Source organism: Ailuropoda melanoleuca, chromosome 11 (genome assembly GCF_002007445.2).
Source record: "Ailuropoda melanoleuca isolate Jingjing chromosome 11, ASM200744v2, whole genome shotgun sequence".
Classification (NCBI taxonomy): domain Eukaryota; kingdom Metazoa; phylum Chordata; class Mammalia; order Carnivora; family Ursidae; genus Ailuropoda; species Ailuropoda melanoleuca.
The window spans coordinates 67,722,607-67,750,177 of record NC_048228.1 but is presented as its reverse complement, the minus strand read 5'-3'; the positions used below and the strand labels follow the sequence as shown (position 1 = coordinate 67,750,177).

Below are 27,571 nucleotides of genomic sequence, written 5' to 3'. Positions count from 1 at the left end.
TGCCCCTTTTAGTGGTTCCATTGTCCTCTTAGTCGTTACTATCAACTCATTCATCTTTGACTCCTTCCTCTCTCACTTTCTGTATTTAATCACTTACCAAGACCTGTCGATACTCCTCTTATTTCTGCTCAGTCCTCTGCCACTGCTTGAACATTTCCCACAGTTTGGTTCATATTTTATCTGTTCCGTATTCTCTCCAAGAAGAAAACTATCAGATGTTTCTAATAACTTTTCCAACTTCCAGATTCTACTTTTCCCTAAAACATTCTGCCTCATAGTTTCACAGATCCTAAATTTATGTCCCCAGCCTAAACACAATTTATATATAATTTAAACATTGTTAATTCCTTCTCGTACACCTTGCTGTTACTTAAACTGCACATTTCCAGCGCTCTTTCCAACTGATTCTCCTAGTTGATGTCTTGATAGAGACAATATAGCTTAGTTGTTAAGGGTACAAAATTGGAAACTAAACTGCCGGAATTTAAATCCCACCTCTTAATATTTGCATGACCTTGAGCAAGTTATTTCTCTGCTCTTCATTTTTCTCCTCTGTAAAATGAGGATAATAGCAAACCTATCTCATTGGATAATTGAGATATAGAAAACAGGTGTAGTCATGTACATATGTGTGTATGTAAGTAATAGTATGTGGTACATAAGAGATCCCATATAAGTGTTGGCTAGTATTTTTTTTAAGTAGGCTCCACACCCAATGTGGGGCTCAAACCCATGACCCTGAGATCAAGAGTGTAAGCTCTACTGACTCAGCCAGCCAGGTGCTCTTAAATGTTGCCTATTATTAACGATACCCGTTCTGTGTAATTCTTATGTCTCTCGCTCAAATTCTTCCCCTAGTTCCTGGGTCCCATCAGTTACAAAATCCTTTGTCCTTTCATATAATACCTCTCATCCATCCTTTCATTGGCATACTAGTTTCACCACTATAGTTTAAAGTAAATTGGAATATAGGAAATTTAAGATATGTATAATTGAGAATATAACGAAAGTTTGTGGGTTTTTTTTTTAAAGAAATCTCCGTGGTTTAGCCAATTACTAATACTGTTTCTAGACCCTTTAAAATAAAGGGTATACAATAATATGAGGTGCTATTACAGACTTTGTAGTCAAAGGTCTGGGCTTAAATCCTGGCTAATACTAAACTAAGAGACACTGAACAAATTAAATAATTTCTCTGAGCTTCAGAGCATTTATCTACCTGTAAAGGTAGAAGAATAAGCATCTCAGAATTGCGATGATCAAATGTAAATTATAAACTGCTACATAAAGGTTGCATGGTAAGGACGGTGGTTTTAGATGTTTACAGTTTGTTGTTGGGACCTAGGAATGGTTGAAAGGACTCATAAACTTGTAACTCCAGCCTACACCTCTCCTTTGGGCTCCATACACACGTATCCAATTGCCTATCTGAGGTTTCCTCTTGGGTATCTCAAGTATCTTGCATGTCCCCTTCAATCTATTCTCTACAGAGCAGCATGAATATTCTTTTGGAAATATGAATGAAATCACATGTTCCTACTTGAAACCCTTTTGCTTCCCATTTCATTCAAATTCCTAAGCATGGTCATGATACCCTGTTTCATATAACCCTTGCTCCATCCAATCTCCAACCTTATGTTCTCCATTTTCTCCTTTTCCCTTAACACTCCCACCTAGAAATTTCCTTCAATTCCTTGCTAATCTCTTTCTGTTCTCTGGCATTGGCACATGCTGTGCCCTTGCCTGAACTACCTTCCTACCTTTTCTTTTTTTTTTTTTTTTTAAGATTTTATTTATTTGACAGAGAGACAGCCAGCAAGAAAGGGAACACAAGCAGGGGGAGTGGAAGAGGAAGAAGCAGGCTCCCAGCGGAGCAGGGAGCCCAACATGGGGCTCGATCCCAGAACCCTGGGATCACACCCTGAGCTGAAGGCAGACGCTTAACGACTGAGCCACCCAGGTGCCCCACCTTCCTACCTTTTCTCATGGCTGGTTCCCCAGTCTTCATGTCTCAAAGTTCTAACTACCCTGTTTTTAAGGAGGTCTCTCTACTACCTCTCAGCTCCCCCGCACTTCCACAGAGTACCCACAGTTACTATTGTTGTGCCCACTGTTTCCTCCACAATACTAAGTTTAAGTTACATATATATTTGTTTGACATTTGTTTCCTTTTTATTTTTTAATTTTTTTTAAAGAATTTATTTATTTGACAGAGAGAGACAGAGAGGGAACACAAGCAAGGGGAGTGGGAGAGGGAGAAGCAGGCTTCCTGCCAAGCAGGGAGCCCAATGCGGGACTCAATCCCAGGACCCTGGGGATCATGACCTGAGCCAAAGGCAGACGCTTAGCTTAATGGCTGAGCCACCCAGGCGCCCCTGTTTTATTTATTAACTAACATCCCTGCCACCACATGGTAAATTCCAAGAGGCAAAAACTATGTCTTTTGCCGACCACTGAATTTGCAGCATCTGTTTCAGTGCCTGAGGTGAATAAAGGAATATATGAATGAATACATGAAAGGTAAAACATCCTAGAAAGATTTTTAGGATTATCTTTATATCCTAGATTATGAATGCAGGCAGCAGATTATAATCCTATCAAGCATTAATTAGCCTTAATAATGTGTTTTAAAGTACAAAGGGGAGATAAACTGCAATCAAATAGTGAACTATGATAACTCTTAATAACCAGGAGTGTGGAGGAAGAGTTAAAGAATGCAACGATGTCTTTAAGGTGCTGCCCAAATCACCTAAGGATCTCATTAAAACAAAAATTCCAGTTCTGTTAGTCTGGGATGGGACCTGAGAGTCTGCATTTCTAACCAGCCTCTGGGAATGCCGCAAATTCCAGGACCACACTTTGACAAACAAGGCACCGTAAAGTAGGGAAGGGAATTGCATGGTTGGCAGCAAGGAATAGAGAAAAATATTAGGTTAGGTTATATGAAATATCCATTTTTTTATAGGTCCAAAACTGTTGAATATTGGCAATTAAAAAAAAAACATTTCAAGTTTGTATCCCATTAAATAAAAATCATTAAATAAGATGGAAAACAAATATTAAAGAATTTCTCTGCATTCTGACAACTATTTATACCCTCCTGAAATGAAAATGTGTAAATGAAACAGCATATGGAAGTAGCACTGAGCTGCAATGGCAGGTGTGAGGACTTGCCGGAATAAGGTGTGTTTGGGCATATGAGCACGCATGCATCACTTGAAAAAGACTAACTGGACTCACAGCCACCTAAAACTATAATATTATTTCATGCTATAATTTTAGGATTTTTACAAATGTTAACATCTTCATGAACTGTTCTTGTGAATAAAAACTTACTGCCACCTGGTGGATTTGAGTTCGGAGTTAGAAGGGAAATAAATATCTTTATTCGGGTATCTTAAATACTATGATACTTCCTCTGTCAATTTTAACTTAAAAAAAGAAAATAGATAAATATGTATTTCCTTAAAAAAATTACATTTAGGGGACTTTTTGCATTTGGTTTTAACTGGAGATACGATAATGTTTGTATTTATATGCATTACATGGTATTAAAGTTTCATTTTAACTTTAAAATAATGGCTTTTCATGTCCACAACTTTTATCCTATTTAGAAACATATCTACCCATTTGTTAAAGAGAATTTCAGGAGCTGGACCGGGATAGGTTATTATTTCTCTTACATGTGTGCATAATGCTATAAAAAAAAGACCGTCTTGTGTGACCCTCAACTTTCCCTCCCTTCATCCCAAGATGTATGTTTTCAAAAGCCCTTCTTAGCTATCTAACCCTTTGCAAAGTTAGATCACTTGGTTGTACCTTACCTAGTTAACCTATTCAAATCTGTATTCAACTTTCCTCCCACTTCCTTACTGTCCGCAGCCTCTATGATTCCAGTCCCACCACCCCCATGATTCCAGTCCCTGCATCCCCAAGAGCAGCAGAGTCTTTTCTTGACTCCACATTAAACTGTCTCAATTCTTGCCAATTTATTTTTGTATTTTAATCATTTAAACTTAGTCTAGATTTCTCACAAATATCAGTGAACATCCACAATCAGAATGATAGGTCATCAATACAAACAAAGTAGAACAAAATGTTATTGAGCAACTATTACATGCCGGATTTACCACCCTTTTCTCTAAAAGTGCTGTTCATTACTAAGCCAAGATAAAACATCCTGTAGGACTTCTGCAGTGTCCTAATATTGTATACTTTTTCATGATGAATTCCTCTGTGATTACTATCAAAACATAGGTAAGCCTCACAATATATTTTTCTTACTTCTAATTTAGAAACTTTACGTGTCATGTACTTCTGATTCCATAGTCTATCAGTGACAGTACTTAGTAATTTTCTAACTTCATAACAGAACTATTAAAAACAATAATAATGAGTGCAGGTGTTTCTTATGCACTTTTCAGAATCCTTAAATTGTGTTTTTCTGTTGAGTGGTTAATTTTTTTTAACAGGTGAGAGAGTTCAAGGAAAAAATGTATGGTCATAAATTTAACTATTTTCACTCAAGGCTCCTAAATAACAGACTTTAAAATCTATTGATATGGGGCACCTGGCTGTCTCAGTCAGTAGAGTATGTGACTCAATCTCAGGGTCATGAGTTCAAACCCCACATTGGGTGTGGAGCCTACTTAAAAAATAATAAAAATAATAAGAAAATACAAATAAAATCTATTGATGTAAATGAAATGAAATTTCATGGTCATCTTTCATTATATTCATTCATGGGCCTCTTTGGGAGTAAGCAACAAAGAGGACTTAAAATATTTGTGCTTTTATCCAACATGGGTCCAAAAAAAGAATAAACCACAGAAAAATATTAAGGGTTCAGTATAAATTCTGGATTTTTTGGAGGCAATAAATATTCTGAAATACCTGAAAGTTTCTGAAATGATATATAAGCTATAATTCTAATCTAAAAATGAAAATAAATCCATAAATTTTCTGATCTCTGATTATAAAGGCAGTGACAAAACATTCAGTATATAAATATTTTGAAGCCGTTTATTAAGTATTTCTATTTGGTATCATCATTATCACTGTTTGAACTATTAGCGTCGTCATAAATGGAAGTGTTTCTGATTGAAGACACCATCACATCTACGATGCCCTTTTTGGGGTTTTCTTCTAAATCAGTCTGTATTGCTCCAACTTCTGCTAGTTTCCATTCAAGTTCTGCAATAAATAACCCATAATGAAATCAGATAAAAATCTTGGAAAATGAAAATAACTCATCTACATGAAACAGTAATTGATGCTAATAAAATTAATGTGTAAATGAGGATATACTTAGAACTGAGTAACAATGAAAGTACTACAATATCAAAACACATATTGGGTACAGCAAAGTTATACTTACAGGGAGAAATTATGGCTAAAATGTTTATTTTAAATTGACTGAAAATAAGTGACTTAAAGGTTCAAATTAAGAAGCTAGGAAAAGAACAATAAAGTATACCCAAGAAAAGCTGAAAGAGGAATATAATGAAGACTTCATAAGAGTAGAAAAACAAAGTCAGTATAGGTGCTCAACAAAATCAAAAGCTCATTCTTTGAAGAAACTAATAGACATACCTCAGGCAAAAATGATCACAAAAGGAAAGAAATCAATTCATAAAAATAATTTACATGGGACATAACCAAGGTAAAGATTCTAATATGGCTATGAGACTATGAAAAATTTATACCAAGACGTGTGAAAACTTCAATGGGAAAATTTTTAACAAAAATATAAATTACCAAAATATATCTGAGAGAGAAACCAAGAGAATTGAACTGATAACCAAAAACCCCAATCCCTGTAAATTCATTCCTAAGTACTACACAGATGAACATAACATTTATGAGGCAAATTACAAAACACACTTCTGAGGAAAACTATAAAATATGTTACAAAATGTAATGTATATATCTATGAGGAAAATCACAAAAAACATAAAAGACCAAGATAAATGATGAGATATATCTCATTCATGGATTAGAAAATCTACTGTTATTGGATATAAAGTCTCCAACAAATCATCTATAAATATGATTCTAATAATCAACAGGATTTTTCATGTAAGTTGACTAATTCCAACATTTATATGAAATTTTGAAAAAGACTTGCCCTGCTGGAGACAACCAGATTGTTACAAAGCTGTAGTAATAAACACAGTGCTGTATTAATTCAGGGATAGACAAATAGTAGAGACTTCAGAAATAAATTGAAGCATTTTTGAACCATGAAAAATGACATTAGGAAACATTAAAAATCAGTGGGGAAAACACCTCACATACATTAGGATTGCTGTTATACAAAACATACACATGCAAAGAAAACGATGAGTGTTGGTGAAGATGTGGAGAAATTGGCACTCCTGTGCACTGTTGGTGGGAAGATAAGATGGGGCAGCCCCTATGCAAAACTGAATGCTGTTTCTCAGAAACTTAAAATAGAATTATTATATGATCCAGCAATTCTACTTCTAAATATATACCCAAAAGATGGGACTAGAACAGATTAGTTGTATGTCTATGTTCATAGCAGCATAATTCACAAAAGCCAAAAGGTGGAAGCAACCCAAGTGTCCATGGACAGATGAATGGATGAACAAAATGTGGACTAAACCTAAAATGGAATATTATTCAGCCTTACAAAGGAAGGAAACTCTGACAAATGGTATAAAATGAATGAACCTTTAAAGGCATGATGCTAAGTGAAATAAGCCAGTCACAAAAGGACAGATACTATATGATTCGCTTATATGAGGTATTGAGTGTAATCAAATTCATGGAGTCGGAAAGTAGAATGGTGGTTGCCAAGACTGGAGGAGAAGGGAATGGGGAGTTATTGTTCAGTGGGTATAGAGTTGCAGTTATGCAAGATGAAAAGAGTTCTAGAGATGGACAGTGGTGATGGCTGTACAACAGTGTGAATGTACTTAATGCCACTGAACTATATACTTTAAAAATGGTTAAATAAATAAGTCCTGGGTATGTAATGTACAGCATGGTAACTACAGTTAATAATACTGTATTATACATTTTAAAAATGGTTAAGATGATAAATTTTATGTTATGTGTATTTTACAACAATTTAAAAAACTGTTTAAACATACAAAAACAAAAACAAAACAAAACCCCCAAAACATGGACCAGATAATACACTATTCATCACAGTGGTTGCCTGTAGGGAGACAGGAAGGGGAATAGGACTAGGAATGAAAATATAGGTAACTTTGGGGCACCTGGGTGGCTCAGCTGTTAAGCGTCTGCCTTCGGCTCAGGTCATGATCCCAGCATCCTGGGATTGAGCCCATATCGAGCCGCATCGAGACTGCATCGACCCCGCATCGAGCCCCGCATTGGGCTCCCTGCTGGGCAGGAAGCCTGCTTCTCCCTCTCACACTCCCCGTGCTTGTGTTCCCTCTCTCGCTGTCTCTCTCTGTCAAATAAATAAATAAAATCTTAAAAAAAAAAAAAAGAAAAAAGGAAAATACAGGTAACTTCAACTATATCTGTAATATTTATTTGAACAACAAACAAATAGCTCAAGCAAACGAATAAATGTTCACATTTATTATTTTTGGCTCTAATTGATTACATGAACGTTTGCTATATTATTGTTTGTACTCTTATGTATTAATTTTTTAATTAAAAGGATGAGGTTCAATGGCTTTCACATAATGGTGTGAGAAAAATATTTTAATAATACAGATTAGAGCAGTTTCAAGGAATGACTAGATCAAGGATATGGCCTTAGATGTAGGTTAGCAAGTAAAAATTACTAAAGAAGTTAAAATTATGAAGTACAATGCTATGAAAAAGAAAATAAAGGGAATTGATTAACTGACAAAATCAGATAGTATGTGGATAAGTGAAAAATAAATTGTATAGATAAAATATGCTAGAGAAATTTAGTAGAGAAGAGGAAGAAAAGATTATGAATTGGTCCAAAATCACATAGTGAGAGAAATGGAAACCTAGGAGAACTACAAAAGAATAGCGTGTGGGAGAAGGAATAAAGAATGGTAGGGTATTTCAGGTACAAGGAATGAGCACGAGACAAAGAATAAAGGCACAAATGAATAAGGTGTTCCTGCAGTAGCAGTTGAAGAATAGTTTGGTTGGAGCAGAAACTAGAAAGCATTGAGTAATATGGTTGGATAGGTGGGCTGAAATTTTCAAGCAGAAGATTCTGTATTTTTAACTTATTTCACACAAGGAACCATTGAGGATTTAAGCAAGAAGATGTAATAAGAATATTATTATAGGAAAATTAATCTGGAGGCATACAAGAAGAGACTAGAAGGGGGTTTTGTTTTATGGAAATAAACTTTCATGATATTTGTTAATCAATGGAAGTTTTCACCTGTTTTTTAAAAAAACATTTAAAAAATAATACCGTTACCTTCCAGCTTGAGATTGATCCCTCCACATTCTATAATGCCAATGAATTTGCCTTCTATCTGACCGTTTTTATAAACAAAAATTGTTGGTAAACAATTGTCATGGTAGTGTTGAATACAGCTATTCACGATGGCTTTAACAAATTTGGTTTCTGGAAACTTTCTTGCTAGGAGACTAAGATGCTGGTTAACCAATAGACACATTGGGATGCTAAAAAGAGAAATAGTACACAATATCTTTAAAAACAGACTACTTATCTCAGTCTAATGAAGTAAGTGAAACATCTCCATGACAAAAATATATCTTTGGATAATCTGGGGGCTTTTTTTGGGGGGGGGAAGGGTGGGTGGGGGAGGGGTAGAAGGAGAGAATCTTCAAGCAGACTCCCTGCTGAGAGCAGAGCCCAATCCCTTGACCCATAAGATTAAGACCCAGCTGGAAACCAAGAAATCAGAAGCTTAATTAACTGAACCACCCAGGTGCCCCTCTTTGGATATTCTTTTAATATAACAGCATATCAGCTCTCATCCTCTATTGTTACCTTCAGTAATGATAAACTGCAGAGTCCTCCCATATTTATTATAAACACAATTACAGCCTGGGAGCGAAGCTTGCTACTGTGGGAATTTGATGCCTAAGGCTAACCACATCTGACTTAGCATCAATTTAATCAAGTTAGTTCCCAGTTTATAGGACCCAGGAAAAACAAAACAAGACATGACACTTCTAGGGAATTATTGGCAGTTCTGCGTTGAAACAAGAGATTCCAACTCTTTCCACTACCTTGGGCTTATTTCCACCCGAGATTATGACATCCAAAGTGTCTTATCTCAAACTTCCTTGAATTTCTTGACTCTAACATAACTTCACCCACACTTTTCTTTGACATCCCACTCCATGCAGCCTCCTGTTCCCCATTATCCAGAACTATTCCCCATCAGATATTTAAGGGGCACCTGATTGGCTCAGTTGGGGGAGCATGCAACTCTTGATCTTTGGGATCATGAGTTCGAGCCCCATGTTGGGATAGAGATTACTAACAATAAATAAACTTAAAAAAATTGACTGGAAGTATAACCACAGCCTGCAATTCTTTCTGCTCTCTATAATTTGACTCTCAATATACCCACTCTTCAGTAAGTCCGTTTTCTCTACCACTCACTCACAGCCTTATCAAACTGTTTCAGAGCCATTCCTTCAGTCCTGTCCTTTACCCCATATTCATTTCGCATGGGACCTTTCTCTGTTTGTTATTTTGCCCTCTCTATTCCTGTTTTTTTCCATCTTCTCCACTTCCTATATATTTAAGTCACTAAATTTTTTAAAGTTCCTTACAACTTTATTTCTCCTTCAAATAACTACTCTCCTGTTCATAGCCCAAATAAAAAGGAAAATAATTGTCCACTGCCTTTCTTGAAAGGTTTTCCCTTTTTTTGGCTTTTGTGATAACACCTTTTTTTTTCCCGGTGCAAAAAATGTGGTTTTATCAGAACACAGGGACAAGATCCGTGGGCAGGAAGAGCTGCTGTGATAACACTTTCTATTAATTTCCTTTTTATTTCTTTGACTTTCTTCTTCTATCTATGACTCAAATGTAGATGTTCTTTGTGATTGTGTCCTGGATCCTCTTTCTCATACTAGACACATTCACTGTGCAATCTTATCCATTCTGATATCAGCACTGATGAACTTCATCTCCCCTCCTCCCTTGAAGAAAAAAAATGTATATCTGTATATATTATACACTTCTTCTGTATTTTCTTAGTTTGGCACTGGGGCCAAAAATCTCCCTTTTCTTTACAGCATCTAATCAGGAATCAAATCATGTTGCTTCTACTTCCTTATCTCATACCTAACCTCTCCTCTTTTTCTCTATTACCTTACTCCTTTGCTTTCTTATCTGAGCTTCATCAGATTATCCTAAGTGATCTGTTTCCAGTCTTGGTTTCCCAAATTCATCCTTGACCCTGCTGATAAAGGGAGCTCAGCATGAAAATCTCACTATGTCACAAATGCCCTGCCCTCAAGCTTAAAATCCTTCAGGGGCTCCTCACTGACTTCAGGTTCAAGTCTGGGCTTCTTACTGTAGCTTTCAAGGTTCTCTATCTCTCCAGCATTCTTCTCTGCCTGCTACCATATTACGCAAAGCCTTCCAAAGCAAGAGGCCATCTTATTTCTGTATCTTTCTTCAAGCTGTATACTCCATCTAACACTCCCCATTCATCCTGTCTACTTCCTCTTTGGGAAATCTCATTTTTTGAGGCCAAGGCCAAGACCAAGAATTACATACTCTATAGAAAGTTCCATACTTCCTTCCTCCAAGGATAAAACTTGCTACTCCCTCTTCAGTGCCTGCTTGTACTAAGTATAACCCGGATGTCCCCAGACCTTACCAGCATTTACGAATTGGCTTTACCAGATAAGTGGTACAGGAAAAATGGGAAATGATTCTTTTCAAGGCTTTAAACACCTCAAAAATTAATTACCAAGCATTTTCGTTACAATAACAGAAATGTCTTCTTTAATGGGACATGGTGTCCTTTCAAAATTTGTGTGAGGAACTAGTGAGCTGGTAAACAGCCGGGCTCTAATTTGCATAAATCATTTTGTGCAGAGTTTCTGTGAGGACCTGAAGAGAGAAGAAATTTTTTATTCAGAGAACGAGATGAAGACAATGGGGAAACTGGCATGGCTTCTGTTCCTGGACTGGCTTGTAGCCCAGGCAGAGTAGCTGGGACCTAATACTAGAGAGATTTGTGAAACTCTGGGTGCTCGCAGTGTCTCTGTGGCACAGAGTTGGGGAAAAGTCCACTCTACGCAATTATCTTATACCAGGCTGGTAAGGTCTGGGGACATTTGGGCTATACTTAGTAAAAGTAGGCACTATAAATTAACTGTTTGGGGAGCATTGGGGAGTACAAGGGAATTGTTCTGTTAAAAGAGACTTAAAAGACATGATATACCCAAATGCACTGCATGACCTTTGACTGGATCCTTTGTCAGTTATTATGAATTTTGGAATTATTACTAATTTTGTTAGGTGAGAAAACAGTATTATGGTTATTAGAAAAATGCCCTTGTATTTTGAGGATGCATGCTGAAATACTCAGAAATAAAGGTTTATGCTGTGTATAATTTACTTTGAAATGATTCTACAAATATATACACATGCACACACCTACATACAAATACAAACACACAAAAGTGGCAAAATGTTCACTATTGAATCTATCTGGCTGGCATTTAGGGTGTTCATTTTATCATTCTTTCTACTTTTCTGTATGTTTGAAATTTTCCATAATAAGTTTAAAAAATTAACTGCCTAAGAGTGTTCTTTTTCTTTTTTTTCTTTTTAAAGTTTATTTATTTAAGTAATCTCTACACCCAACTCGGGGCTCAAACTCATAACCCTGATATCAAGAGTTGAATGCTCTTCTGACTAAGCCAGCCAGGCACCCTGAAAGAATGCTATTCTTCAAAAAGTGTGACAAGTTCTTTAAATTAGACATGAAAACGTAATAAAATACCTAAATCCCTGAAGCCAATTGCTTGCTACACATATGCATGTATATGTTAAAAAGAAAGCCACAAGGTCCAAGGTGAAGTCACTTGCCCCCAGGACAGCAGAGACTTAATTACAGTTTCAACCTCTCCAGGAGTGGTATTTTAAGCCATTCAATCTGGAATTTTCTGGTCAGTACCAAAAGAGGTAATCTGTTACATGAGCTCTACATTCCCCAAAGGAAGATGAGGTGATCCATCTAATAAGAACCCCCCTGGAGTTTCCCCTAAGAGGTGACCTTGCCTGAAATAATCCTTTCTTTTCTTTTACTAATAACTTCCTGTCCCACCCTCCTTGCTATAAAAACCTTCCATTTTGTACAACTCCTTGGAACGCCCCTCTACCTGCTGCATAGGATGCTGCCTGATTCATTAATCATTTAATAAAAACCAATTTGATCTTCAAATTTACTTGGCTGGATTCTGTTTTTTAATTATATATATATTTTTATATATTATATGTTTATATATTATATATGTTATATATATGTATATATATGTATGTTTTCTTTTCTTGAGTAGTCTTTGTTGTATGCTTTATAAAACCTCAAAACCAGACATAAATATCTTAAAACATTAGTAGTATATTAACATTTTACAAAAATGCTATGGCAATTACCTTGATCTGTATAAATGAATTATAACTGATACATCTTTTTCTGCATTTGTGACTTCATTCACATACTGATTTCCAGAAATTTCTCTTAATTCCCCAAATTTTTGTTTTTTCCTAAGAGCTTTCCATTCCTGTAACCGCTTTTCTCTAATTAAAAAAATGAAATGAGAAAAGAAAATTGTCATAGTCTTCAGGTCATCCCTGTATATAGTAACAATTTAGGGCCATGAATGTAATGCTAGTACATATCAAACAATTTAAAGAATGATAGAAAAACTATTTATGGTCTTATAATGCCAATTTCTCTTTTCTTTTCTTTCTTTTTTTTTTTTTAAGATTTTATTTATTTCTTAGAGAGAGAGCACAAGCTGGGGGGAAAGGCAGAAGGAGGAGAAGCAGGCTCCCCGCTGAGCAGGGACCCTGGGATCATGACAGGAGCCAAAGGCAGACACTTAACCAACTGAGCCACCCAGGGGCCCCCCACTCTCTCTTTTCATATGGGCATTTGTGTTACAGATATTGCAAAGTATAAGGAGTTAGCTATTGACTTTTAAATTTGTTTTTATTTAAGACTAGGTCTTAATCATAACTATAGAGAATTTATTTAGACATTGAGTTACTAAGACTTAGTTTTAGTTACTTAGTTACTTAGTTTAGTTACTTATACTAAGGAATATACATAATAATAACATTTATTGAGTGCTTACTATGTTGCCAAGCACTGTTTTAAGTGCGTTACATTAACTAATTTAACTTCATCAAGTTAGTACTATTATTATCCAGTTTACATGCTCTTAACAATCATGCTAAGTGACCTTCAGTCCAAAGCCTTTGCAAATACGTGTAATTACTTGTTATAAATTTATTGCAGGAAGAGAAGTGGTAGAGAAGAGTGATTACTCTAAGTTCAGACTAAACTGGGTTTAAATGCCAGCTCATACTTGGGAACAGCATGAACTCAGACAAGTGATTTAATCTCTCTAAGCTTCAGTTCCCCAAATGTGAATGGAAATAATATTAATACTTACTTGCATAAGATCAACATGTTGGGGATTAAAGGAGATATTACATGTAGATTTCTTAGGATGGTGCCTAGCACACAATGAGCATTCAATAAATGTTACCTAGTTATTCATCCATAGAGAACTTTGAAACTTTGTTAAACAACTCAAAATTTGCATGTTCTGATTTAGTTGTTGAACGCTTGGATTCATGAAGCAAATTCAAATGGTTTCTGACACATCTGCAAGTTTCTTAATAGTTAACTGAGTCTATATCTCTAAGTTATCTGGGAGCACATGCTCCATTCTTTCTCTGCATATTAACTATATTTTCTTATTTTCTGCATAATTAAAACAATTTTAAGTAATCTCTATGGCCAACACAGGGCTCAAACTCAACCCCAAGATCAAGAGTCACGTGCTCTACTGACTGAGCCAGCCAGGCCCCCTGTTTTCTTATTTTCTGTATTGATGTTCTGGCATCTGGGACCTTGCTGATCCTGGACAGACTGCCTCTCCCAGGACTAGGTAATTTCTAAAGATAGCAAATAACCACTGCAGAGCACATTGCTTAAAAGCAAACCAACCAATCCGGAGCCCAGTCCCTCAACCACCTCCTTTATTGGCCTGAGTCTCACTATTCCTATTCCCTAACCATTCCTGCACCAGGAATCAAACGACTGGGGACAGCTCCTGCAGCCCAGAGCCTGCCACAAGTACGTGAAGTAGCCAATCCTAAATCTGCTCACCCTGCATAGCTTGCCTTTTCCACGGAAATCGCAATGAAGAGTTGTGTCCATACTATCACCTCACTTCTGCCGCTTAGTCAACTCTGGTGCTTCTTTCTATGGCCCTGCATTGCAGGGTATGCCCGCTACTCTTGAGAACAGGGTAATAACCTATTTTTGCAATGGCAATGATCTCCTGTTCCGTTGGCATGACCATACTCGAATAAACACAAAATCCTGGGTATATTTTAGAACACTCTGTCCTTATTTCATGTATTAGAAACAGGTCAGGTAAAATCAGTCACTTTACATAACAAGTAAGCCAAGCAAAATGAAGCCTCGAGGAGAATGCCAAGAGTAGGAATCCAAATCTAGTGCCTTTTCACAACTTTCAAACTGAGGTCCTTCAATTTTCCCTCTATTGATCCAGTTATTCAGAACTTACGGTTACTCCAAAAATTGTTCCGGAGCCCTGTTTTGTATACTCTGAGTACTTAGCATCACTATCATTAATTCCTCCAATTCGACCTCACGACCTCACCAGCTATACCTACGAAAAATTTCAAAACGATTTTGTTCCAATGATGGTACCACACCCTACTTAATAGCGTGACTGTCGACTACTTCTCTTCCTCCTCTACTCCTGCACCTTCTCATTTTTCTTTGTTATTTCATTGGACTGGGCAGGGAGAGTCACCAACACTGGAGTTAGTTTTGCCATCAGAAAGGGATATAGTGTTCAATGGCCAGCATTTTTCACCTAGCAATCATTATCAATTGGGATTCAGTCACAAAACCAGAAAGCCCTCCAGCTATTTTTAACAGGCTTACTCTAGGAGATTAAGTGTTTTATATACTTGATGTAAAGATGAAGACTCTAGGCTGAGCTACCAGGAATGACTCCCAAAACAACATTGAAAACTGGCCTGCCACGGGAATAGCTTTCTCTGCTGCAATCCAGAAATGGGGGAATCTGGAACTACTGTTTCAATGTGTCCTCCTATCAGCCTACACTGGGGATCAGAAAGCCACTGTAGCAGCTGTTGTCCATAGGGACTGTCTCCTTTGCAAAGCCTGGAAGAAAATACTTGCAGAAGACACATCGGATGAAGAACTATTACCCAAAACATACAAAGAACTCTAAAACCTCAACAATAAGAAAACAAACTACCTTATTTGAAAATTGGCCAAAGACTTTAACAGACAACTCACCGAAGGATATACTGATGACAAGTAAGCATATGACAAGATGCTCTCCGTCTATGTCATCAGGGAGATGGAAAGGGAAACAAGAGACAACTATGTGTCTATTAAAAGGGCCAAAATTCAGAACACTGACACCAAATGATTGAGAGGATGTGTAGTAACAGGAACTCTCATTCACTGCCGGTGGGAATACAAAATGTACACCTTTTGGGAGACAGTTTGGAGGTTTCTTATATAATTAAACATACTCTTACCATTTGATTCAGCTATCATGCTCGTTGGTATTTACCCAAAGGAGTGAAAACTATGTCTACACAAAAACCTGCACACAGGTGTTTATAGCAGCTCTAATATTATTTATCACTGCCCAAACTTGGAAGCAATCAAGATGTCTTTCAGTAAGTGAATGAATAAACCGTGGTATATCCACATAACATAGTATTAGTCCGTGCTAAAAAGAAATGAGCTGTCAAGCCAGGAAAAGACACAGAGGAACCTTAAACGCATATTACTAAGTGAAAGAAACCAATCTAAGGTGGCTACATGCTCTAATACCCCAATTATATAACAATCTGTAAAAGGCAAGACTACAGAGATGATAGAGAGCTCAGTGGTTGCAAGGGATTGGCGGGAGAGGAGGAGGCTGGCAAATAGACCCTAGAGAATTTTTAGAGCAGTGAAAATACTTTGTATGATACCATAATAATGGGTACATGTCATTATGCATTTGTCCAAGCTCACAGAAAATACCACACTAAGGGTAAACTTAGTAAAAAATGTACACTCCGGACTTTGGGTGATTATGATGTATCGATGTGGGCGCATCAATTATAGGAAATCTATCACTCTGGTGGGAGATGTTGATAATGGGGGAGACTATGCATGTGCCAGGGCAGGAGGTATATTGGAAATCTCTGCACCTTCTACTCAGTTTTGGTATGAATGTAAAACTGCTTACTCCTCAGGGCACCTGGGTGGCTCAGTCCTTGGGTGTCTGCCTTCAGCTCAAGTCATGATCTCCGGGTTCTGGGATGGAGCCCTGCATAGGGCTTCCTGCTCAGTGGGGAGCCTGCTTCTCCCTCTCCCTCTGCCTGCCGCTCCCCCTGCTTGCACAATCCCTCTCTCTGTCAAACAAATAAATAAATGATAAAATCTTTTTTTAAAAAGTCTTAAAATTTTTTTTGTTGTTTTGTTTTGGCTTTAAATGAGGAACTTGCTTTATTTAAACCACCACTATCAGGATGACAACAGAATTGTCCCTCATTAATAACAACTTTTGAAAAACTAAAGGTTCATTGTTCCTTAGATCCAAAGTAACAACAGAGATATGAAAGTAATGCCATAAATTGGTGGCAATTAGAGTTGGGCTTTTGATATGGAATATGCAAGTGAAAGACCTTCCATATATAGTATCTCTCTTTAATCTCTGTGGCAAAGATTGGTTGGGTGGCCATTGGTACAGCTTCCTCTTCCCGGGCTCATGGGAAGACTACATTTGCCAGCTTCCCTTGTAATTAGATTAGGCCCAGAAGCCTGGATTATGGCCAACAGGACAAGAGTGAAAGTGATATGTGCATTTCTGTGACTCACCCCTGAAATGTTCTATGCTATCATTCACACTATCTCCTTAGTCCTCAAGCCTGGAGGGAAAGGACTCGACATGATAAAGAGAACCTAATGAACGCGCGCGCAGGGCAGCTGGCGGGCCACCTGCACCGGGGAGCGGGCGGACCATGGACCCACACTCTGGAAATAGCAGACTGAGTGCGTGAGCCGGGAGCGTGTGCCACCAAGCATCTCACGGAGCTCCGGAGCTCTGGTGTGCTCACTGGATCAAGGCTGAGACCGGGAGCTCCGGGAGCGTGCGCGGGGAGGCTGGCGGCTGGCGGCTGGAGGGCCACCTGCACGGGGGAGCAGGCGGACTCACGGTCAGCACCCGCGAGACACCAGACTGAGATGGGGAGCTCCGGGAGCCCGCGCGGGGCGGCTGGCGACTGGCGGCTGGCAGGGTTGGAAACACAAAGGACAGAGACGCGCCGGCCCTGGAAGTGAGGGCTGGGACGCCGGGTGTGGGGCGCACAGCCCGGGATGCTGCAGGGTTGAGCAGCACCAACAGAAACAGAGTTAAAGTGGCCAGAACATCAGTGGAGAACGATCCGCGATCCCTCTGTTCTGAGACAGAGGCTGAATTTCAGCCGCTGCTGCTCTCTCAGAAGAGGCATAGCAAACCGCCAGGGAAAGCCGCCAGAGAACAAAAGCCCGGAAATACCGGCTCACAGGGTGCCCATCCCCATCCCCCCTCGCAAGGGACACAGAGACTCTACCCAAACAGGGTTTTCTGAGTACCTGCAGGCAGGCCCCTCCCCCAGAAGGCAGGCTGAAAAATCAAGAAGCCCACAACCCGGAGCGCCTGAGTGGCGCAGTCACCAAGCACCTGTCTTCGGATTAGGGTGTGATCACAACGCTCCGTAAGGAGTCCTTCATCGGGCTTCTCCACCGGGAACCTGCTTCTTCCTCTCCCACTCCTCTGCTTGGGTTCCCTTTCTTGCTGACTGTCTCTCTCTCTCTCAAATAAATAAATAAACTCTTTAAGGAAGAAGCCCACATCCCTAAGATCTCTATAAAACAAGGGCGCACGGCCTGGGTCCCAGTCAACACTTGGGCTCTGGACAACCCTGCAATCTCTCTTCATCAGAATGACGAGAAGGAGAAGTCCCCCCCAGCAAAGAAAAGATAATGAGTCTGTGGCCTCTGCCACAGAATTGGCCTCGGCCACAGAATTAATACATATGGATGTATCCCAATTATCAGAAATGGAATTCAGAGCAACAATGGTCAAGATGATGAGTAAACTTGAAAAAAGCATCAGAGAAAGCGTTGCTGAGAATATAGAATCCCTAAGGGCAGAAATGAGAGCGAATCTGACAGAAATTAAAAATTCTATGAGCCAAATGCAGTCAAAACTAGAGGCTCTGACGGCCAGGGTCACCGAGGCAGAGGAACGCGTTAGCGAATTGGAGGATGGGTTAGTAGAAGAAAAAACGAAAATAGAAGCTGGTCTTAAAAAAATCCACGCCCACGAATGTAGATTACGGGAGATTACTGACTCTATGAAACGATCCAATGTCAGAATCATCGGCATCCCTGAAGGGGTGGAGAAAAACAGAGGTCTAGAAGAGATATTTGAACAAATTGTAGCTGAAAACTTCCCTAATCTAGCAAGGGAAACAAGCATTCGTGTCCAAGAGGCAGAGAGGACCCCATCCAAGCTCAACCAGGACAAACCTACGCCACGGCATGTCATAGTGCAATTCGCAAATATTAGATCCAAGGATACAGTATTGAAAGCGGCCAGGGCAAAGAAATTTCTCACGTACCAAGGCAAAGGTATCAGGATTACGTCAGACCTGTCTACAGAGACCTGGAATGAGAGAAAGGCTTGGGGGGGCATTTTTAAAGCTCTTTCAGAGAAAAACATGCAGCCAAGGATCCTTTATCCAGCAAAGCTGTCATTCAGAATTGATGGAGAAATAAAGACGTTCCAAAATCGCCAATCATTAACCAATTTCGTAACCACGAAACCAGCCCTACAGGAGATATTAAGGGGGGCTCTATAAAGGTAAAAAGGCCCCAAGAGTGATACAGAGCAGCAAGTCACAACCGATACAAAGACTTTAAAGAGAAATGGCATCATTAAAATCATATCTGTCAATAATCTCTATCAATCTAAATGGCTTAAACTCTCCCATAAAACGCCACAGGGTTGCAGATTGGATAAAAAGACATGACCCATCCATTTGCTGTCTACAAGAGACTCATTTTGAACCCAAAGATGCATTCAGACTTAGAGTAAGGGGATGGAGTACCATCTTCCACGCAAATGGACCTCAAAAGAAAGCTGGAGTAGCAATTCTCATATCAGATAGACTGGATTTTAAACTAGAGGCCATAGAGAGAGATACAGAAGGGCACTATATTATTCTTAAAGGAAGTATTCAACAAGTGGATATGACAATTATTAATATATATGCCCCCAACAGGGGAGCAGCAAGATACACAAGCCAACTCTTAACCAAAATAAAGAGACATATAGATAAGAACACAGTAATAGTAGGGGACCTCAACACCCCACTATCAGAAATAGACAGAACACCCTGGCAAAAACTAAGCAAAGAATCAAAGGCTTTGAATGCCATACTCGACGAGTTGGACCTCATAGATATATATAGAACACTACACCCCAGAACCAAAGAATACTCATTCTATTCAAATGCCCATGGAACATTCTCAAGAATAGATCATGCTCTGGGACACAAAACAGGTCTCAGCCAATACCAAAAGATTGAAATTATCCCCTGCATATTCTCAGACCACAACGCTCTGAAATTGGAACTCAACCACAAGGAAAAACCTGGAAGAAACTCAAACACTTGGAGGCTAAGAACCATCCTGCTCAAGAATGACTCGATAAACCAGGAAATCAAAAAACAAATTAAACAATTTATGGAGACCAACGAGAATGAATACACAACGGTCCAAAACCTATGGGATACTGCAAAGGCAGTCCTAAGGGGGAAATACATAGCCATCCAAGCCTCACTCAAAAGAATAGAAAAATCTAAAATGCAGTTTCTATATTCTCACCTCAAGAAACTGGAACAGCAACAGAGGGACAGGCCTAACCCACTGACAAGGAAGGAGTTGACCAAGATTAGAGCAGAAATCAATGAATTAGAAACCAGAAGCACAGTAGAGCAGATCAACAGGACTAGAAGCTGGTTCTTTGAGAGAATCCATAAAATTGATAGACCACTGGCAAAACTTGTCCAAAAACAAAGAGAAAGGACTGAGATTATTAAAATTATGACTGAAAAGGGAGAGGTCACGACCAGCACCATTGAAATTGCAAGGATTATTAGAAACTTTTATCAACAGCTATATGCCAAAAAACTAAACAATCTGGAAGAGATGGAGGCCTTCCTGGAAACCTATAAACTACCAAGACTGAAACAGGAAGAAATAGATTTCTTAAATAGGCCAATTAACTATGAAGAAATTGAGTCAGTGATAAACAACCTTCCAAATAATAAAACTCCAGGCCCAGACGGTTTTCCTGGGGAATTCTACCAAACATTCAAAGAAGAAATAATACCTATTCTCCTAAAGCTATTTCAAAAAATAGAAACAGAAGGAAAGCTACCAAACTCATTCTATGAGGCTAATATTACCTTGATCCCCAAACCAGGCAAAGACCCCCTCAAAAAGGAGAATTACAGACCGATTTCTCTAATGAATATGGATGCCAAAATCCTCAACAAGATCCTTGCTAATAGAATCCAACAGTACATTAAAAGGATTATCCATCATGACCAAGTGGGATTCATACCTGGGATGCAAGCATGGTTCAACACTCGCAAATCAATCAATGTGATACATCATATCAACAAGAAAAGACTCAAGAACCATATGATCCTCTCAATTGATGCAGAAAAAGCATTTGACAAAATACAGCATCCTTTCCTGATTAAAACCCTTCAGAGTGTAGGAATAGAGGGTACATTTCTCAATCTCATAAAAGCCATCTATGAAAAGCCTACTGCAAGCATTATTCTCAATGGGGAAAAGCTGGAAGCCTTTCCCTTAAGATCAGGAACACGACAAGGATGCCCACTCTCGCCACTATTATTCAACATAGTACTAGAAGTCCTTGCAACAGCAATCAGAAGACAAAAAGGGATCAAAGGTATCCAAATCGGCAAAGAAGAAGTCAAACTGTCTCTCTTTGCAGATGACATGATACTCTATATGGAAAACCCAAAGGAATCCACTCCCAAACTATTAGAAGTTATAGAACAATTCAGTAAGGTGGCAGGATACAAAATCAATGCCCAGAAATCAGTTGCATTTCTATACACGAATAACGAGACTGAAGAAAGAGAAATTAGGGAATCCATCCCATTTACAATAACACCAAAAACCATACGTTACCTTGGAATTAACTTAACCAGAGACGTAAAGGACCTATATCCTAGAAACTATAGATCACTTTTGAAAGATATTGAGGAAGACATAAAAAGATGGAAAAATATTCCATGCTCATGGATTGGAAGAATTAACATAGTTAAAATGTCCATACTACCCAGAGCAATCTACACTTTCAATGCTATCCCGATCAAAATACCGAGGACATTTTTCAAAGAACTGGAACAAATAGTCCTTAAATTTGTATGGAACCAGAAAAGGCCCCGAATCTCCAAGGAACTGTTGAAAAGGAAAAACAAAGCTGGGGGCATCACAATGCCGGATTTCGAGCTGTACTACAAAGCTGTGATCACAAAGACAGCATGGTACTGGCACAAAAACAGACACATCGACCAATGGAACAGAATAGAGAACCCAGAAATGGACCCTCGGCTCTTTGGGCAACTAATCTTTGATAAAGCAGGAAAAAACATCCGGTGGAAAAAAGACAGTCTCTTCAATAAATGGTGCTGGGAAAATTGGACAGCTACATGCAAAAGAATGAAACTTGACCACTCTCTCACACCATACACAAAAATAAACTCCAAATGGATGAAAGACCTCAATGTGAGACAGGAATCCATCAAAATTCTAGAGGAGAACATAGGCAACAACTTCTATGACATCGGCCAGAGCAACCTTTTTCACGACACATCGCCAAAGGCAAGAGAAATAAAAGATAAAATGAACTTATGGGACTTTATCAGGATAAAGAGCTTCTGCACAGCCAAGGAAACAGTCAAAAAAACTAAGAGACAGCCCACGGAATGGGAGAATATATTTGCAAAGGACACCACAGATAAAGGACTGGTATCCAAGATCTACAAAGAACTTCTCAAACTCAATACACGAGAAACAAATAAACAAATCATAAAATGGGCAGAAGATATGAACAGACACTTTTCCAATGAAGACATACAAATGGCTAACAGACACATGAAAAAATGTTCAAAATCATTAGCCATCAGGGAAATTCAAATCAAAACCACACTGAGATACCACCTTACGCCAGTTAGAATGGCAAAGATAGACAAGGCAAGAAACAACAATTGTTGGAGAGGATGTGGAGAAAGGGGATCCCTCCTACATTGTTGGTGGGAATGCAAGTTGGTACAGCCACTCTGGAAAACAGTGTGGAGGTCCCTTAAAAAGTTAAAAATTGAACTACCCTATGACCCAGCCATTGCACTACTGGGTGTTTACCCCAAAGATACAGACGTAGTAAAGAGAAGGGCCATATGCACCCCAATGTTCATAGCTGCATTGTCCACAATAGCCAAATCATGGAAGGAGCCGAGATGCCCTTCAACAGATGACTGGATTAAGAAGCTGTGGTCCATATATACAATGGAATATTACTCAGCTATCAGAAAGAACGAATTCTCAACATTTGCTGCAACATGGACGGCACTGGAGGAGATAATGCTAAGTGAAATAAGTCAAGCAGAGAAAGACAATTATCATATGGTTTCTTCTCATCTATGGAACATAAGAACTAGGATGATCGGTAGGGGAAGAAAGGGATAAAGATAAGGGGGGTAATCAGAAGGGGGAATGAAACATGAGAGACTGTGGACTATGAGAAACAAACTGAAGACTTCAGAGGGGAGGGGGGTGGGGGAATGGGATAGACTGGTGATGGGTAGTAAGGAGGGCACGTATTGCATGGTGCACTGGGTGTTATACGCAACTAATGAAGCATCGAACTTTACATCGGAATCCGGGGATGTACTGTATGGTGATTAACATAATATAATAAAAAAACACATTAAAAAAAAAAGAGAGAACCTAATGAAAAGAGCCCAAATCCCCAGTCATCCGCTGGAGGAGAGCTGCTCAGGAGAGCTGGAGGACAGGCACGCTCCTGAGTGAGGAGCTGTCCCGCCTGAAACCACTGCGATTCTGTAGTTGCTTGTTACAGCAGCATTCATCATCTCAATAAATTCTGCTGACACAAATGATTACATCAGTAGAATGGCTCTCCTTGAACAATCCTTGAATGAACTAATTATTCACTCTATGTGATTATTTTAATACACTGTTTTATTTGCCAATATGGTATTTAAGGTTTTGGCATCTATGATTCAAAAGTGAGACTGGTCGAAAGCAATGTTTTTCAAGTGAAGGCATGTGGACATCCTGTCCGAGAATCACTTAGCTATAGCAGGTCCCACAGATGGGCATACTCCTAGGATCCAACCCAAATTCACTGAACAGTTACCTCTTGGTGCTGGTCTCAGGAATGAACATTTTTAAACTTTATATTATGGATACTTAGGAACATATACAAAGGTAAAGAGACCCCCAGATGTATGAACGGCCAATCTTCTTGCATTTCTACCCCCATTGACTTCCCATCTCAAGGGCTATTCTGAAGCAAATATAAGACATCATGTAATTTCATCTGTAAATATTTCATTGCATATCTCCAAAAGATGAGGATACTTTAAAAAATTTAACTGACATGGCACAATCACACCAAAACCAATAATATATTATTGTTATATATTGTTATATATTATTGTTATATATTATATTATATTTATTATTGTTATATATTATATATATTATATATATAGTTATATATTCTGTATATATATAGTATATTGTATATATAATCCTTAATATATTCAGGTATTATTCAAATAATCCTATTCTAAAATACATAAAATATTCATACAATTTACCATGTTAACAATTTTCGAGTGTTCAGTGGCATTGAGTACTGTATCCACTTTTAAAAGTTTGTTTATTCAAATGAGGATCCAAATTATATTTATAAAAATGGTTGTTATATCTCTTAAATCTCATTTAATCTACAGATTCCTTTCCATCTATTTTTTTCCCTAGCAATTTCATTGTTGAAGGAAACCAGAGTGTTTGTCCAAGGTTTCCCACAGTCTGCATTTTGCTGGATGCATTATCAAAAAGTCAATTCGCATGAGAAATATACATTTTTTATTAACAATGTTGGGTGGTTATTTTGACCAACCAACCTAAGAATCATAAGTCTTATTTCCTGTCTTATGAGCCTTGTCTGATTGTGACAGTCAGGGTTATATTATCAATTAATATAACAATGTTTTATGCAATAAATTAGTAAGCTTTCCATCTTTACAAAAACATAGACATTACCTGTGCCTTGAAAATACAGAAAAATCAGCTAGAGAACAAATTTTAGGAAGCAGTCCATGTTCTCTCTTATGCTTTTCTATCTCATATTGAGTCAATTTTGGCAATTTATATTTTCATCAAAAAATCATATTTTTAAATGATGCATATAATCATATATCAAATATTTTCTTGGTCTGACTTCTTTCATTTAGTATAATGCTTTTGAATTTCATCAGTTATTCTATGTATCAGTAGTTTGCTTTCTATTCTCACAGAGTAGTATTCCATTTCATGAATATACTACAATTTGTTTCTTCATTCGCTTCTCATGTATTCATCATATCGATTAACTTTTAGGTTGTTTTGTTTTTAGCTGTTACGAATATTCATGTACAGTTCTTTGTTATTGAAATATATCTTCAATTCTCTCAGGAATGTGATTGCTGGTTTATATGTTAAATGTATACATAACTTAGTAAGAAACTGCCAAACTGTTTTCCAGACTGTCATGTGAAGATTTCAGTTCCTCCATGATCTTTACATTTTAATTGTAATGTAATTCATACATTAGCATGCCTTGAAGATATTGTGAGTTCAGTTCCAGACCATCTCAATAAAGTGCATATCATAATAAAGTGAGTCAAATGAATTTTTTGGTTTCCCAGTGTGTATAAAAGTTATGTTGGGGCGCCTGGGTGGCACAGTTGTTAAGTGTCTGCCTTCAGCTCAGGGCGTGATCCCGGCGTTATGAAATCGAGCCCCACATCAGGCTCCTCCGCTATGAGCCTGCTTCTTCCTCTCCCATTCCCCCTGCTTGTTCCCTCTCTCGCTGGCTGTCTCTATCTCTGTTGAATAAATAAATAAAATCTTTAAAAAAAAAAGTTATGTTTACACTATACTGTAGTCTGTTAGGAGTGCAATAGCATTATGTCTAAAAACAACAATGTAGGGCACCTGGGTGGCTCAGTGAGTTAAATGTCTGCCTTCAGTTCAGGTCATGATCCCAGGATCCTGGGATGGAGCCCCGCATCAGGCTCCCTGTGCCGGGGGGAGCCTGCCTCTTCCTCTCCCTCTGCTGCTCCCCCTGCTTGTACTCACTCACTCTCTCTCTCTCTCTGTCAAATAAACAAATAAATAAACAAAATCTTTAAAAAAAATTTCAAGCCTATCTTAAAAAACAAATAAAAACAACAATGTACATACCTTCATAAAATACAAATAAATAGCAAATAAGGAAATACTTTATTGCAAAAAAAATGCTAACCATCACTGAGCTTTCAGGGAGTCATACTCACTGATCACAGATCACCATAACGAACTTAATAATAATAGAAAAGCTTGAAATATTGTGAGAATTACAAAAATGTGACAGTCCTGAAGTGAGCAAATGCTTTAGAAAAATGACACCAAAGCCTTGCTCAAGGCAGGGTTGCCACAAACTTCCAATTTGTAAAAAGTACAATATCTACAAAATGCAATAAAATGAAGTAAAGTGAGGCATGCCTGCACAATAAAATTCAACTACTTAACATTTACAAGTTAGTGATTTTTAAAAAATATTGATTACTAATTGATTTTAGAGAGCAAGAAAGAGAAAGCTCAAGTAGGGGAGGGGGCAGAGGGAGAGGAAGATAGAGATGGAGAAGCCAACTCCCTGCTGAGCACAGAGCAGAGCCCCAAGTGGGGCTCCCTCTCATGACCCTAAGACCATGATCTGAGACAAAGTCAAGAGTCAGACGCTCAACAGGCTGAGCCACCCAGGCGCCCCCAATTCAGTGACTTTTAAAATATTCAGAAAGTTGTGCATCCATCATCACTAATTCTAGAATATTTTTACTGCCCCAAAGAAATCCAATCTGCAGTTATTCTCTATTCACTCATCATAGACCCTAGTAGTTAAAAATCTACTTTCTGTCTTTACAGATTTTCCTGTCCTGGTGCATTTCGGATAAATGGAATCATATAAAATGTGGCCTCTGTCACTGGTTACTTTCACTTAGCATAGTATTTTCGAGGTTCAATCATGTTGTAGCATGTATCAGTACCACAATTCTTTACATGGCTGAATAAAATTCCATCGTATGGATACACCACCCTTTGTCTTTCTACTACCCAGTTAGTTGATGGACATTCGAGTTCTTTGCACTTTTTGACTATTATAAATAATGCTGCGATGAACGTTCATGTACATGCACGTGTTCTATATCTATCTATCTCAGAGTAATTTCTGGATCATAGGGCAATTCTATGTTTAACATTTGAGGAAATCCAGACTGTTTTTCAAAGCAGTGCACCATTTTACATTCACACCAGCAATGTCTGAGTGTTCCAATTTTTCCACATGCTTACCAACTCTGTCTTCTATTATAACCAGCCTAGTGAGAATGAAGTGGAATCTCATGGTTTTGATTTGCATTTCCCTAATGACTAATTAAGTCGATCGTCTTTTCATGTACTTATTTTCCATTCGCATATCTGCTTTGGAGAAATATCTATTCAAGTCCTCTCATGTTTTTAAATTGGGTTGTCTTTTGTTGTTGAGTTCTAGGAATTCTTTCTTTCTTTCTTTCTTTCTTTCTTTCTTTCTTTCTTTCTTTCTTCCTTCCTTCCTTCTTTCTTTTTCTTTCTTTCCTTTCTTTCTTTCTTTCTTTCTTTCTTTCTTTCTTTCTTTCTTTCTTTCTTTCCTATGATTTTTTATTATGTTAGCCACCATATAGTACATCCTCGGTTTCCGACGTAAAGTTCGATGGTTCATTAGTTGCGTATAACACCCAGTGCACCATGCAATACGTGCTCTCCTTACTACCCATCACCGGTCTATCCCATTCCCCCACCCCCCTCCCCTCTGAAGTCCTCAGTTTGTTTCTCATAGTCCATAGTCTCTCATGTTTCATTCCCCCTTCTGATTACCCCCC

The 27,571-nt window shown here is 38.3% G+C and overlaps 1 protein-coding gene across 1 annotated transcript in view; it reads right to left on the bottom strand.

The window, feature by feature from the left end:
• Positions 1-5,020: 5,020 nt before the first annotated feature.
• Positions 5,021-27,571, bottom strand: part of PDCL2 (phosducin like 2) — a 47,485-nt gene continuing 24,934 nt past the window's right edge. Inside the window, exons 4-6 of the mRNA XM_019799799.2 lie at positions 12,590-12,733; positions 8,411-8,619; positions 5,021-5,193 (exon numbers count right to left, since the gene is read on the bottom strand). Coding sequence (XP_019655358.1) covers positions 5,036-5,193; positions 8,411-8,619; positions 12,590-12,733 — 511 coding nt within the window. The 3' untranslated portion in view covers positions 5,021-5,035. The remainder of the gene's footprint in view (positions 5,194-8,410; positions 8,620-12,589; positions 12,734-27,571) is intronic.